Source organism: Tiliqua scincoides, chromosome 9 (assembly GCF_035046505.1).
Source record: "Tiliqua scincoides isolate rTilSci1 chromosome 9, rTilSci1.hap2, whole genome shotgun sequence".
Lineage (NCBI taxonomy): Eukaryota > Metazoa > Chordata > Lepidosauria > Squamata > Scincidae > Tiliqua > Tiliqua scincoides.
Window position 1 is genome coordinate 7,167,377 of NC_089829.1, and position 16,446 is coordinate 7,183,822.

Sequence of the window (16,446 nt, forward strand, 5' to 3'; positions counted from 1 at the left end):
CCCCATTTCTGTCCCTATGTAAATCTCACAGTAAACGTCTTTTTTTTGATAGAGATTTTGAAAAATGTTTGTTGCTACTATGGTTTGCCTGCAATCCAAAAAAAAAAAAAAAAAAGCCCAATTATTAGAGGACTTGGGCTTGTGTTCTCAAAGCAGGGCCTAAGCCTGGAGTGTAGAAAGTGAACTTTTGCCAAGGTCTAGGGGTCAATGGAAATAGCAAGCCATGAAGAAAAAAACTGAGGCTATATTAAAGATGATGCTCAAGGATGTTTGTGCTTATGTTTCCCTATAACTACATGGCTTATCCAGCTTCTTTAAGCTCTTGTGAAATTAGTTAGAACCAAACAGAAGCAGTATTGGTGCAAAACAAGCCACATTCTGAACAGTGTGCTATCTCCCAACTGAGAGAAGTTGTTCTTGTACAAGCAACTCTAGGGCTGGGTGTGAGATGCACATTATGTGCCAGGTCAGAGTATCTGCAGGCATTTCCTGTGTGCAGCAGGAGTAGTCTAAAGGGTATCCACCCTACTGGTCATAAGAACATAAGAACAGCCCCACTGGATCAGGCCATAGGCCCATCTAGTCCAGCTTCCTGTATCTCACAGCGGCCCACCAAATGCCCCAGGGAGCACACCAGATAACAAGAGACCTACATCCTGGTGCCCTCCCTTGCATCTGGCCTTCTGACATAGCCCATTTCTAAAATCAGGAGGTTGCACATACACATCATGGCTTGTAACCCATAATGGATTTTTCCTCCAGAACTTGTCCAATCCCCTTTTAAAGGCGTCCAGGCCAGATGCCGTCACCACATCCTGTGGCAAGGAGTTCCACAGACCAACCACACGCTGAGTAAAGAAATATTTTCTTTTGTCTGTTCTAACTCTCCCAACACTCAATTTTAGTGGATGTCCCCTGGTTCTGGTGTTACGTGAGAGTGTAAAGAGCATCTCCCTATCCACTCTGTCCATCCCCTGCATAATTTTGTATGTCTCAATCATGTCTCCCCTCAGGCTCCTCTTTTCTAGGCTGAAGAGGCCCAAACACCGTAGCCTTTCCTCATAAGGAAGGTGCCCCAGCCCCGCAATCGTCTTAGTCGCTCTCTTTTGCACCTTTCCCATTTCCACAGTGTCCTTTTTGAGGTGTGTGGCAAGCACTGCAGTCAAGATGAGTGGCAGCCAGTGCTGCTGATAGGATTTACAGGCCTAGAACATATGAATAGGGGAGTTTGAAAACAGTGTTATTTATCTTACTCCGAAATAAGTCTGTTGTGTTCAGTAAGACTTCGGTTTACACCCTATCTTACTCATCAGAAACGGACACCTCTTCATATGGCAACAGGTGTGTTAAGCTCTGGCCTCCAGGGCGCAAAGAACTGACACTAGGTCCCATGGTCAGGGAACCAACTGTATCTACAGGCCACCAGTCACGTGTATAATTTAATATGCTCTAGTGCTGTGTCTGGCTATAAATGCAGGTCATGCAGCTGGAAACATAAGGAATGTGAAGGGAACTAAGTTATAGGTGTTAGTTCTCTAATTTTTCTAAATGAAATCTTTTCTGGTGGCAGAAGTTGGCATGTGGTACAAGTTTGGATCAGGCCTAGGGAACTGAGCCTTGGGCATTGCTGCAGCGTAGACGCTTTCCCCATTGACATGATCATGAGCCATGAACTTAGTGCTTCTCTGCCCACTTTTGTGTGCAAGCTAATGGCTTGTAGAGACTGATACATGTAGTGAGAAACCATGGCTTCCTGTAACATCTGACCTTGGCCGCCATCTTAACCTCAAGACAAACTGCTTTTGAAAGTGAAAAGGGCCTTTTAAAAGTAGATTGTGTCATGGCAGGAAAGGGCCTGATGTAAAGGAGACAAAGTTGAGACTCTCACTGCAGTCACCCATAACCTTGGATTGCCCTAAAGTACATTTTTGGTTCCAACTTGAGTTTCATAAGCTCTTTTGAGTATTCTTAATTGAAAAGTTGCTTGAAAATTTTAATAAAATATTACACCCCAGTTTCCAACCAAATGTGCTTTTGCTCATACTGTATATATTAGAAAGGGGAGGATCCCTGTGAGTTCCCTCTAGAGCAGGGGTGTCCAAACCCCAGCCTGGGGGCCACTTGTGGCCCTCAGGGGCTCCCAATCTGGCCCTCGGGGAGTCCCCAGTCTCCAATGAGTCTCTGGCCCTCCAGAGACTTGCTGGAGCCTGTGCTGGCCCGACGCAACTGCTCTCAGCATGAGGACAACTGCTCGACCTCTCACCTGAGCTGTGGGAAGAGGGCTCCCTCCACTGCTTGCTGTTTGACATCTGTGATGCAGCAGTGGCAGCGAAGGAAAGGCTGGCCTTGCTTTGTGCAAGGCCTTTTATAGGCCTTGAGCTACTGCAAGACCTTCATTCGTTCATATAGGTTCCATCTCTAATAAATTCATTTATGTAAATATATTCAAATTTGAAATGCAAATTAACTCTTTTTTTCCCCCGCCCCCCAATACAGTGTCAGAGAGGTGATGTGGCCCTCCTGCCAAAATGTTTGGACACCCTACTCTAGAGTCTAAGGAATATACTAAAAGGTACTTCGAGATAGAGTATATCTGTCTCAAATTCAAAAACAAACCCCAAACACTTTTTCAGACTTAAGTATTAAATATCCCATATGGTGCAATATAGATCAAACATCAGGGCTCATTTTGGTAATAAGTATAAACATTTGTTTTGTTCAGAATTTACCAAAATTAGAGCAAGAATGTATAATAAAAATGTAAATGCTTAGTTTTTTACACCCGAGTCGCCTGCTCCCATATTCATTCAATATAGTCAGTTTTACAGTAGAGCTGCAGTTGTATGTACAGTAGCTGCAGAGCTACTGATCCCTGCTAATTGGGTAAGAGGCACTTTTTCAAGTGGGTGCTCCTTTTTTTAGCAGGGGTAGAGTAACTGGCCCACCTCACCCCAGCAGTGTCTGTTCTAGTGGCTGTCTGCTGGTATTCATTTGCATCTTTTTAGATTGTGAGCCCTTTTGGGACAGGGAGCCATTTAGTTATTTGATTTTTCTCTGTAAACCGCTTTGTGAACTTTTATTTGAAAAGCGGTATATAAATACTTTTATTTGAAAAGCGGTATATAAATACTATACTGTTAATAATAATAATATGGCTGGATTTCCCAGATTTGGGGGAGGGACTGTAACTTTGTATGCAGCTGGTCCCAGATGCAGTCCCTGGCGACATCTCCAGAGAGGGCTGGGAAAGACCTTTCTCTACCTCAAATCTTGGAGAGAGGCTGCCAGTCAGTGTTGACAGTACAGAGGAAGATGGAGCAAAGGTCTGACTTGGTAGGAGGCAGCTTCCTGTTTTCATCACGACCATCCATAGCTTAGAGCACCTGCTTTGCATGTGGAAGGTGCCAGGTTCCAGTCTCTGGCTAGGGATGGAAAAGCCACTGCCAGTCAGTTATTGTTGGAGGCACTGAGTGGGATGGTGGTGTATGAAATAGTTTTCCAGGGATCCTGCTGGTGTTACTTCACCAAGCTTAATCGTTGCCCTTTGGCGTGTAGCCCCTGCCACACACATCCTGGAATAGGCCACCAGGTTGAGAATCAGCGGATAGATTTTTCAGTCTTTGTGGGGACAGGCTTTAGCTCCAAGCCAGTGTCTAGTTGCTGTAGCTCCTGGCTCCTCTTCTCTGAAGGCTGATGGAACAAACAGGGGCTTCTGGGGAAGGTGGTATTATCCAGAGATCTCTGCAGGTGTTCTTGCTGTGACACTACAGTTGGTTCTGTTGCTCTGAGCAGTGTAGACAGCACTTGCCTAGATGGACAAATGGTCTGTCTTGAATAAGGCAGCTTCATCGCTCATTTGCTGCTCTAGTAAATGAACTTTAAGGGAAGGCAGCATAGCACAGTGTGAGGTTGCAGCTACATTCCAGTCAGACAGGGCTGGTATCAGTGTTTCAGCTCAGTGGGGAGAAGGAAGAGGACTTGCCCTATTCCAGTCATCTTGGACTCTGCAAGATTCTATTTGGTTGAAGGTGTGTCTTTGTAGCAGCTTCCTGTTTGAACATTAACATTGTCACCTTGGTCACATCAGGGCCAGTCCATCTGTGAGGCTGAATGAGGCAGTGGCCATAGTTAGCTGATTGGCAGGAATGCCTGCCTACACTCGCTGCTGCGGCAGCGGCTGCCACCACCACCCATAGACGTTCTGGCCCCTCTCTCTCCCATCCTCCGCATTTGTCCTTCCACTCTGTTCCCCTTCAAATACGTGGAACACAAGGAAGATGAGGAGTCACTGATGCACCATTAGATGAGGAGGGGTTGCATTTTACATGCTGTCTCAGATGCCAAGAGGTCTTAGACTGATTCTGGCAATTGCTTGAAAAGCAACTGTGTTGATGTGTTTCCGTGTGGCAAACTATTTGCATGAAACAGACCCTGTGGGCGACTTCGGTTTGCACCAGTATGGTTGAAATCAGCCGAACCGCATGGGGAGCTGCTTCCTATTAATGACTCGCAACAGGGAAATGCTCCCACGCGGCTCCATTTCAAGCAGCCACCCACGTGGCAAGCTGAATGTGTGAATTGGGCCATAGTAACTTCTAACGAGGCATAAAACGGTCTTTGGTGATACTCAGCCAGGCACTTCTGTTCCCATGATTGCTACTGTAGCCTGAAAATTAGGGTTTGTTCTCCAGCATTTGTATGTATTTTGCAAAGATGCGAAAGCCCTTTTAGACTGGGTAGCTTAGTTACAACTTTACAATACCCTCAATTACATATAATTTTTTCTTCACCTCTCAGTGTCAGTTGACCTTCAGTTTGAGCCCAGGGAGTTCTGAAGTAATGAAATTTAGTTTATTGTAAACCTCTTTGCCCACACAAAAGAGTGACAGCTCCCAGATGTGAAGCTGAAACTCTTGACAACCCACCCTTGCTTTCCGCAGGCACCTCTCTGGAGTGAGTCTGATCACTTGGTCATTATAGCGCAGTCTTTGATACTGGCATTTTTAAGAGTGCTATTATTGGGTCATTGCAGGCAAAGTCGGGTTGGGTTCAGTGCCTAGGACACCACTTCTGCGCTTCAGCTTGAGTTATGGCAAAGGTTAAGCATTGACTTTCTGTTTTAATTCTTTTGTAGAGAAGCAACAGCTTCGGCTGCAGGCTTTGTTCAGACATAACATGAAACCACTGTACTAGCTATAGTATTAAATTCATACCCCTGTTGGAGCTTTTGGAAGTATTGTAGGCAATTCCTGGTTTAGAGCAGGGGTCATCTAACTGTGGCCCACAGGCTGGATCCAGTGTGCAAAACCCCACGTTTTGCTTCTGATCTTCTCAGAAATGTGTATTGGGCAGCCGCTTCTGCTCGGAAATTGGGGGCACAGAGCCTGCTGGGGTGATGAGCAGAGAAGCAGCTGCTGATTTGAGTTTCTGAGAACATTGCAGCGAAATGTGAGGGCTTGCAGCATGGAATGGAAAGTCTCTGCCCCCGCGCTGCTTTGCCCAGACAGGTTATTTTGGCACTCAGCGGGCCATGATTTGGAGGCTACTAGTTTAGAGCTTCATGTCTGATTTATTTAGTTTCCCATCTGCTCAAGACTTGGCTTCGTAACATCATTCTGTCTTTGAGATCAAAACAACCTGTTGAGGCCAAGTACTATGGTTTGCCACTGTTCTGTGAGGGCAGATGTAACAAACCATAGTTAGCACAGGCTATGGTTTGGAAACCAGCTTCAGGCCATGGTTTCAGGTCTTGGTTTGTCAGCCCTAGTCAGGCTGTATTTTATGAGCAGGTTTGGATTCAGACATTAAAATGAACCATTCTGCATTGCTTCTGAACCCCTACCAAAGTACGGAGCTTTGATTTCTACTTGGGTGTTTCTTGGAAGACAGGGTTTGTTACAGTGATCCAGTTGACTTTCTCGGAGATGGGGGAACTGAAAGAATGAGTTTACGCCTCTGCAAAACCTTTGTAATCACTTTTGAAAAGAACAAATGTTTAGCTTTCCAGGAATGTTCCAGAATTTAACAATATGGTGGCATGGCAATGATAGGAGTTCTGTAGCTAAATATTCTTTTTGCATCTTAAGATAGGGCTAGGAAAAGCCACTTTCTGAAACCCTGGGGAGACACTGCCAGTCAGAGTATACAATTCTGAGCTAGATGGACCAGTTTGCAAAAGGCAGCTTCATATGTTTAACCTGTCCAAGGTATTAAAACTTCCTTAACAGTTCTGGGCCATGGACAAGGCCAACAACAAGGCTGCAAATTGAAGTGGGGGAGTCTGTTTCCCCGACCTTCTGACAAATCTAGGAGGATTTGTTAGAGGTTATTTATTAACATAAAACCCAAATCTAGCTTCCCCTTTTGTTGTCTCCTGCTTTAAGAAGGTGCCCTGTAAAGTCAGCAGTGCTGTATGTGATATGCAGCAAAATCCAAATGTGGGTTGTTCTCTTTTGAGTCTCAGTTTGGGTTGATGTGACTTTGGGTGGTGAACTTTCACTTCAGCTTTCCGTTAAAGTTGAATGTAAAAAGCTGTTCTGATATTCACTCATAGTGCCCTTCAGGTACCCCTAAGGACTTTATTTTTGGTTGTGTTTGTCTTTTAGTTTTTAATCATGTGAATAAAGCCAAGGTGAAATTATGCATCTAGGAGCATAAAAAAAGGAGGGATCAGATTTGTGGGGTGAGGATGGGGGTGGAGTCTTCTTGGCATCTTGTCAAAGCTAATGCACACTCTCCTTCAGCTATCATCTGTACAGACGCACTTTTGCTTTGAGCATCTTGCTACCCAACAACAGGAAGATATTTGCTTGTTCCATTGACCTGAAAAAAATGTTGCCTTTGAGCAAAGAGTCTCTAGACTACTACGGTTCCCTGCAGTGCTTTTATTCTGTGCTAAGAGCGAACCTCTCATTCCTTTGTGATAGGAAGCTGCCCTCCTTGCCTTTTGAGTAACCCCTCAATCACTCCTAGCCTAAATTTCTTCTGCTAATGCAATTTCCATTGTGTCTTGTCTCTGTGTGTTTAGCAGAGGAAAAGAATGCCTGTGTATGCACGCTCAGACATAACAGCAACATGCCGCTTACTGTAATGGGGGTAGGTTAACAACTGTGATGCTTGCATGCAGACTATTAGTAGGGTACTGAAAGATGTAGGTCTGTCTCCTGTTTTTCCTATTGGCTGGCGCTATGAATTTTACAACTGCGTTCACTACGTTGGTTCACTGAAACTGAAGACAGTGGCTAGGCTATAAAAAGCAGCTTAGTTGTGCCCAAGTGCTTATGCAGCCTAGGTAGATTTTTTTGTTTTTTATGTTGTACAAATTGTTGTACAACAATTGTACAAATCTATGGTACAAATCTATTGTATTTGTTGTACAAATCCATTGTATAAATCTATGGTAAGGCCACACCTGAATTCAGAGGGAGTGAACTCCGCTTTGTTAAGCCACTGACTTATCAAATTCTTAGTCAGGATCCCACATGGACCCAGGGCGGTTCAGGTCTTCTATTCCTCAAACACTTGCATGTTCCCCTTCAGTGTGGTATGTCTTAAACTTGAAGGGGGCTTCAAACTCATGCGCTTCAGTGTTAGTAAGGTCATGCACATTGGGGCAAAAAATCAAAACTTCACATATAGGCTGATGGGTTTTGAGCTGTCTGTGACAGATCAGGAGAGAGATCTAGGGGAGGTGGTGGACAGGTCGATGAAAGTGTCGACTCAATGTGCGGTGGCAGTGAAGAAGGCCAATTCTATGCTTGGGATCATTAGCAAAGGTATTGAGAACAAAACGGCTAATATTATAATGCCATTGTACAAATCTATGGTAAGGCCACACCTGGAGTATTGTGTCAAGTTCTGGTCGCCGCATCTCAAAAAAAGACAAAGTGGAAATGGAAAAGGTGCAAAAGAGAGCGACTAAGATGATTACTGGGCTGGGGCACCTTTCTTATGAGGAAAGGCTACGGCGTTTGGGCCTCTTCAGCCTAGAAAAGAGGCACCTGAGGGGGGACATGATTGAGACATACAAAATTATGCAGGGGATGGACAGAGTGGATAGGGAGATGCTCTAGACACTCTCACATAACACCAGAACCAGGGGACATCCGCTAAAATTGAGTGTTGGGAGAGTTAGAACAGACAAAAGAAAATATTTCTGTACTCAGCGTGTGGTTGGTGTGTGGAACTCCTCGCCACAGGATGTGGTGATGGTGACTGGCCTGGATGCCTTTAAAAGGGGATTGGACAAGTTTCTGGAGGAGAAATCCATTATGGGTTACAAGCCATGATGTGTATGCGCAACCTCCTGATTTTAGAAATGGGCTATGTCAGAATGCCAGATGCAAGGGAGGGCACCAGGATGCAGGTCTCTTGTTATCTGGTGTGCTCCTTGGGGCATTTGGTGGGCCGCTGTGAGATACAGGAAGCTGGACTAGCTGGGCCTATGGCCTGATCCAGTGGGGCTGTTCTTAACTACAATTCCCAGGAAGCCTTGCAGGTCTTCTTGTTATCTGGTGTGCTCCCTGGGGCATTTGGTGGGCCGCTGTGAGATACAGGAAGCTGGACTAGATGGGCCTATGGCCTGATCCACTGGGGCTGTTCTTATGTTGAGTGAGGCCAATTTTTGTTTTTGAACTTCTTTCTCCCTTCTCTGCCCCCCCCCGCCCACTTCAAAAATTATTTGCTGTTCTGTTGGGGAGGGCATCTATGCAGAAGACACAAACCCAAAACTCATGTCTTTCATTTTAAAATCAGGGCTCTATGTATAGGGGGGCTTATCTGAATTGGGACCATTTCTGGGGAGTGGGACTCTTACTATTTTCACTGGTGAAAATCTGCTTCCTTTGGGTAACTTGCTATTTGCCCTATTAGGAAAAAGATGTATGCAAATAGCCGCGACCCTCCAAGGGCGAATAGGAAGGGTGGGCCGTATTTCTCAGGAAATGATGCCTCGGAGAAGGGTACTGTTTTGAGCTTGGAGGCCCTATTCAGAAAGTGGAAATGAATGATGCACTTCTTCTGTCTGGTTTGGGGCACACAAAATGATTTGTTCCGTGGTTTGATCTGAAGATGTGCGTGGCCTTGTGGAAGCTAAGCAGGTCTGGGGCTGACTGGTGTCTGGATGGGAGACTGTCCTTGGAACCCAGGCTTATACCTATGTAAATCTAGGCATGGTTGAATGGCTAAATATAATGTCAGAGTACACCATTAGGTTTGTAGTTCTCTTAGATTCTGGGCTAAATGGGAAAAATCTTGTCCACAAAAACTTTTAAACCAATTAAAGAGGGATGTATGAGTGAACATGTATTATTCCTGTAGAAGCTTGGAAGTATGTCCTTCATTAGTCAATTTGTTCTTTTAAAAAACAAACATTTTTCATTTTGCAAAACGTGTTTAAATTCTTGCTCCGTCTCTCTGAACGCTGATGCATTCTTTGCCTTCTTTTAGAGAGCATACTGTGGCCAATGCAGTGAAAGGATATGGGGTCTCGGAAGGCAAGGCTACAAGTGTATCAACTGCAAGTTGCTGGTCCATAAACGCTGTCACATCCTTGTCCCACTAACCTGCAAAAGGCATATGGTATGTCACTAGTTTGTGTGTGAAGCTTCAGTGGGTTTGACTTTTTTGTACTACTTTTCATTTTGTTTACAAAGATGGTGGTGTTGCGCAGTTAAAGCTTTAAAATAAAAAGCTCGTAGCATTTTTCCTCCCATTCTGTTTGTCAGGGGTGAGAGAAGAGGTGGTAAGTAACTTGTGATGAACTGAATTAGGGCCTTGATCTCAGGCCTTGATGACAGCTAGCCTGAAAGAGAACTGGTATCGCTTTATGGCTGAAGACTGAGCCATGAATTGGGACTTGGCTGGTTTGAATCTTGCTGCCAACTTACCAGATGACCTTAGGCAAGTCACCTTGCTGGCAGATGACCCCTGCCAGTATTCCTTCCAGTTTCAGTATGGGGAAGATCATTTCTTACAGGGTCGTTGTAAACACAGTGTCAAGATTATACATGTTGAAAGTGCTTTACACATTCAAAAAGCAGTATACAAATTCCAAATATTATTCTTAATCTAATTTGTGCATTCATTTTGAAATAATCACAAAGACATTTGGATGTTCAGTTGAAACAGCCCTCTTTTTGTCAGACCTTTCAGTACTATTCAGTTACCCAAGAAAACCTCTCTGCAGTTACGTTTTGCCGTTCTGCTTATTCTGGAACTTAGGATTTCTTTCCTTCTTGGCTTTCTTTTATGCTCTAGCATGGTAATTTTCAAGTTTCATAAACTCCATTCATAGTCAGCCCAACATATGACCACCCTGAGTGGATTTTGTGAAGCAATTAGCAAAAGCAGTTGCCTATCCTCGCATTGCAGGATATCTTCACCCGCATGTCTTATTGATTTCTCATTCAACCAGAAACCTCTGTTGCTCGAGGGACAGTGTCTCCGATGTATCCTAAAACTGGCACACACTGGAGCTTCCTCCCTACTAGACAGCACTAGTTTGTGAGCAGTTATGTAGCATTTCACAGGCCTGTAGAATGCGGGCTCTGCCGTTTAACCTACAGGAATAAGAGAGAAGGTAGCCATTGGAATGTAATTGAGAAAATTTGTAAGTCATTGGGCTTAGGAGAATAGCATGAGAGACAAGGTTGGCCCATGAACTTAAGGTTTACTCTCACCTCTCTATCACACACAAACACAGGCATATGTTATGTGACACTTATCTTGTTCTTCTATTTAGTAATCTCTCCCAATCCTTTCCACTGAGGTTGACTTAGTTTCTTGTTTTGATCTGAGACATTAAGCTCTTTAGAAAAGGAGCTTGCCTTACCCTTAATTTGTAGCTACACTCTTCTGAAAGACACACAAATTTCAGTGAGGCTGCTGCATAAGTCATCCCTGGTGCTATTGTGTCTTAGGTTAACAGTGCATTATATAAAATACATAGGTATTCATCTGCACCTTTTAGAGTATCTGGTTTCTGCCAGAGTCTTATTAATCTGCTTGCTAATCCATGTGGGAAACTATCTACGTATATAAATTCTAATCTGATGTAGATTTGTAAATTTGAAACAAACCATGCAATGGATGCCATGATTATAGTATTTGCTTCTAGATAAGAGACACTTTGCTTATTAGTGGAGTTTTGTTTATAACCTGTTCCTTCATCATTTCCCTTCCACTTTAAATTAGTTCCAGCTTTCTATTTTATTCTTAACCCCCAAGCGATGCAGTACAGTTGTTGGTGTTAACTTTCAAAGACTTCTGTCTGTAGCTTTGTTTAATCTCTCCTCCATCAGCTTTTAGTACAGTCCAACCTACCAGGTCACGTTCCTAAAGAAAGTTAAAGGGGAAATAAGAGGAGTTTCCGTGGCCAAAGGTAGGGAGCTAAGAGCTAGAGAAAAGGCAATATTTCTCTGTGACAGCTTGTATACCCTTAACATGGAAACTTCATTCTCTTAACTAGAGATGTGAACACCCAAAAAGATGGGGGGGGGGGCAGACTGTTTTTCTTCATATTTTGGAATTTTGGGGAAATGCTGAAAAAAGCTGTTTATGAAATATTTTCTCTTTTAGAATGAGTGAAGCTTTTAAAGGGTTGAAATATTGCTGCATCTGCATTTTATTCCTTTAAAATGGTTTCTGATGGCTGTGCAAGACTATCTATAGCAGTAGGCAATTATAATTCTTATATACCACAGGCAAGTTCAACTCTCGGATCTTCTTCAGATTCTTCTTTGGGATCTCTGTGCAAACATACGTAGAGGAATTCTGCAGATGCACAGAGTGGATCTCAGAAGCTTCCAGGGCTGCTCTGAGCATTCTGCATCTGCTTTTGAGTGGGGCAGGAGGGGAGCTCTATGCAGACTTTGTGCCTTGGGCCTGGAAAGAACACCTGGTCCCTCCAATCCTTATGAACCACTGCTAAAAGGGCATCTTGAAGAATACTTCCCTTAGCCTGTTTTCTCTTAAAATGTTTTAAGAGTCTTATCTTAGTTTTTGTCTTTATGCTTTATTAGTTTTTACAAAAAAATATGTATTTTTAAGCAGTTAGGTTAGTTAGCTCTGCCTTGGCATGTTGGGAACAGGGATCCTCTTTAAAGTGTGTTGCTTCTGTGGGTCAGAACCTCTCTTCACTGATGGCCCTGACACTTGACTCCTCTGTTCTGAAGAGAACCACGTTGTGGATGCCTTCATCCACCATAAAAGGTTTTTCAGGCAGATTAGGAAGAAGAGGCAGCTTGCTTCACGTCGGTGCCGTCGCTTCTGCTACTACTGTATGATTTTGGTGCCTCCAGAAACCCTGCTACTTTCATGACTGTCTGTGGCTTTCATGAAGTAAGAGAGTCAGGCGGTGCACAGGCTCGCTTTAGAGAGCTGTTGGAATTGAAACAATGCCCAGAAGGGACATGGCAAATGCCATGTCCCATTTTTGGTAGCAGCTGGTGCCATCAGTTCCCTTAAAAAGATGAAACATGATTCAGAAGCGAAGTCTGCGGAAAAGCGTTCAGAGGCACCAACTTCAGCACTTTCCTCATGTGTGGCTTACACGTAGACACTGACAAAGGCATCAGTCTTGGAGGTTGTCCTCATCAGTGACTCACACTTGAAACGATCTCACTCTCCATTGTGATGATTCTGAAGATGCGATTGCTCAGCTTCTCTCCTGGATTGGCTAAGAGGGAAATATTGTCAATGTTGTGACACTCATTTTCTCCTAGAGGTTGCAAGCTAATGTTGTTGAGCTGGGAATATGACCAGTCTCGAAGTCGGAGTCTGTTTTATCACTGGGCCTATAGATTTCTGGGCTGATGGTTGTACCATAGCCTTCTGTTATAACTGATTGGGATTTGATTTCAAGATATTAGTAGTATCTACACTCCCCTTCACCTCATCATTGACACTTGGCTTGAGCCAGCCACATGTTCTGCCACATGCGGTATCAACAACAATAATTCCACCAACTTGGACAGCAATGTTCTGTTCAATACGGATGGTGATGACAGAGTTACTTAGTCTCCCATCAGTGCTGACTTCCTCCCTTGCATGGTGAAGCATCAGTATACACTTTGGGAAACAGCATCTCTATTTTAGAACAGACTAAGAGTATGTTTGTAAATTCATCACATTCCAATCTCGGGCATCTAAAGTGATGAAGCAACAGATTAATGTTGCGAAACCTTTTGTAGAGGGTACCTCTAAGTCACTGGTTGAGTCCATAACTCACAGGTCACGTGTATCGATACATTCAGCCTCTGTTGCCCTAGATGCTAAGAGGCGTATCAGAGATGTGCTGTTAGAAGACTTGTTCAGTTTCACCACCAGCTGTTTGCTGGAACATCTGAAGAGGACCCAAATGACTGTCAAGACATTCATACTTGCTTCATCATAATCAAAAATAAAGCTTTAACAGAGACAAGGTCAGCTTTTTTTTTTTTTTACATTATAGTACCTACTTTGACAGGGCATATCATAGATGCTTTTCATTTCTTCCAGATTTGCAATCCTTTTTCATCCATGAACAAGCAGGTATCAAAGAACTCTAGGCTGGCAAACGGAGACTTTGACTTTTTTTTCCTCTGCATCCTCCACAAAGGCTACGATTCTAACATTTGACATACCACCACCACCAGTTTCCAATGTTCACAATATCAACCTGGTGAAACTGGCACCATCTGTCAATGTCCACAGCATTGACATTGGTACTTTACACTTGTAATTTATGTGAATGCCATGAACATCAGCATGCTCTCTCATTGACTTAGAGAACATCTAAGGACTTTTGTAGATGTATAGGGATTCTGTCACAACCAATTCTATGATTACCCATTGGTTGGATGTGTCATAGCATAGATAAGAACATAAGAAGAGCCCCGCTCGATCAGGCCAAAGGCCCATCTATTTCAGCTTCCTGTATCTCACAGTGGCCCACCAAATGCCCCAGGGAGCACACAAGACAACAGAAACAACCTGTGCCCTTTTGCCCTCCCCTGCATCTGGCAATCAGAGGCAACCTCTAAAACCAAGAGCTTGCACATGCCTACTATGACTTGTAACGCATAATGAACTTTTCCTCCAGAAATGTGTCAAATCCCCTCTTAAAGGCATCTAGGCAAGGTGCCATCACTACTTCCTGTGGCAAGGAGATCCACAGACTAATTACATAGATTTATGTATCATCCACTTTCAGACACGTTCCAGGTTGTCCACCCTGTACTAGACATAGACAAAATAGCTGCATTGTTTTTCCGGAAAGGTGCCATTGAACCAGAGCCTCTTTCAACGTCATTGAAGTTTTTACTTGAGGTGACACCCAGATAAATTGGGAGTTGGTTTTATTATTGGTAATGTTTTGAATCCTGCCTTTTCCAGTTAAAAACCAGCACAAGGTAGCTCACAGTGCTGTGCCAAAGATAAGCACCAGTAAGACACAATATTAAGAACAGTCTAGCAACAGAGGTTTCACTAGTAAGATTACAATCCAACAGCCAGACAAACAGAAAAACTCTTCAACTGTCCATTGAAAATAGCCAAAGAAGGAGACATTCTACAAATGAGAGTCTGCCATTGAAAACACTCTGCCTCTAGTACTCATGAAGCATATTTCTGATGGAGATGGACCAGAAAGCAGGACCACTGAGGCCAGTATAAGGGCTGGGCGGGTTTATGCTGAACTAGGTGGCTTTCAAGGTAATTCCAGGATGTGTGGCTGTTGTCAGTCTTTTGAATTGAGCCCAAAAGCAAATGAGTAGTCAATGCAATTGATATGTATAGGTGAAATATGACCTTCAAAAAAGCAGTATTTGCTGCTCGTTCCTGCCCTGATAGATTTGTTGGATGCAATCAGGTCCCTCTTGAACTCTTTCCACTTCCTCTCTTATATGTCCCCCTACTGCCGCATGCAGTTACTGCCATCTCTCATGAAACAACCTTTGAAGTCTTTGATTCCGCTTGAGCTTGCATTTCGAATGAAACAAAATATGCTGGCTTTACATTCAAAAGGGAATTCATAAGCATAACCCTTGTTTACGTTGCTCTGTGCAGACGGCCAATAAGTCTGATTATATTCTAGTTAGCTGGCGAGGCACATCTCAGTAAAAAGACTAAAATCTGTTAAGTCTTTGGGGACCATGGTGAAGTTATATAAACTCCTCATTAGTGATAGAGCTGAATATGAGTTTTTTAGTAATATATATTCTTACAGGATTCTGTGATGCCTTCCCAGGAACCTCAATTAGACGATAAGAATGATGAAGTTGATATCCCCACAGAAGAGAACGATGGAAGTAAGTGTTCCTTTTTCATCAGAACGGTTTAGTTCAAGCCTTACCTTGATGTGATGCACAGATCAAGTGTGGTATTCCTAAGGTATACCCAGAAATCTATCTAGGTCTCCAGTTGTGCACTGCCAGTGGTTCTACAGCATAAAAAGCAGTTAAATCTGTGGGAAGAAATGGGGCTTTTACTGAGGTTGCCCCCAAAGCTATGGAACAATTTGCCAGAGAGGGGCTATAGCTTAAGTGGCTGAACACTTGCTTTGCATGCAGACCCACTCCATAGAGTAGATGCCACATTGTGCTTGACCAGGGTGCACGTCCAATCCCCTGTGTGCAAATGTAATTCTCCCCTCCCACCATCTCCTTCTTAGTTTACCTGATTAGTGGCTGGCAAGTCTGCCCATCACCTCCCCTTTCACCTTTGGAGAATGGAAGAGGTGGTGACCTGCTTCAATCACTGGCTTTGTCCCAGTCAGCTTGATTGGCCAGTGAGAAGGAAGAGGCTGGGCGAACGGGAGGGAGGAAGTGCCTGTGTGAGTTTCAACTCCCAAGAGCATTTTCTCCTTCCAGCCACACCTTCCCCATCAGCCAATTGGATGGTTTTTTTTGGGAGGGAGGGCAGCTCTGCATTAAATTGCAGGGCCTGCTGGAGCAAAGTCCATTTTGACTGACTGCCCTAGAAGTTGTGGCAGCCTAGAACTAAAAACGGTCATTGCACCATGATTTTGTAATTTCATAGCTCTTTATGTAAATTTGCTTGCAGATTTAAGAATATAGAATCACATGACTCTACTTTCTCTAGTTCTTGGCTGCCACAACTTGCATAGCAGCTCTACAGGGCTGGATTCATCTCCACCTGTGACTCTGCCCCTGCATCCCTAGATCATTTTCTGGTTAACCAGATTCTGTCTGGAGATCTGCCAGTCAGAGTAGACAGTACAAGGCTAGAATATGTTCCAAGAGTCCTGACAAAAAGCAGCTTCTTTGTTACTACTGGAAAACGTAGGTGAGTGTCTGTCCCTCTTTCTAAAGCAAGTGTGCTTTATCTTTTTCCTTTGCCTTCAGGAAAAGATAAAACATACTTGTGCAAGCAGACCTTCTAAGCCAATCAGAGAAACTGTTTTTCAAAAGGACAGTGTTCCCCCCCCCCCAAAAAAGGGCATAGGGT

At 43.8% G+C, this 16,446-nt stretch overlaps 1 protein-coding gene across 2 annotated transcripts in view; it reads left to right on the top strand.

Annotated features, from left to right (window-relative positions):
• Nucleotides 1-16,446, top strand: part of PRKCZ (protein kinase C zeta) — a 122,408-nt gene that overhangs the window by 72,550 nt on the left and 33,412 nt on the right. The window contains exons 7-8 of one of the 2 annotated variants that reach the window (XM_066636820.1): nt 9,448-9,579; nt 15,206-15,287. In XM_066636820.1, coding sequence (XP_066492917.1) covers nt 9,448-9,579; nt 15,206-15,287 — 214 coding nt within the window. The remainder of the gene's footprint in view (nt 1-9,447; nt 9,580-15,205; nt 15,288-16,446) is intronic. The other variant, XM_066636821.1, reaches the window with a different exon arrangement.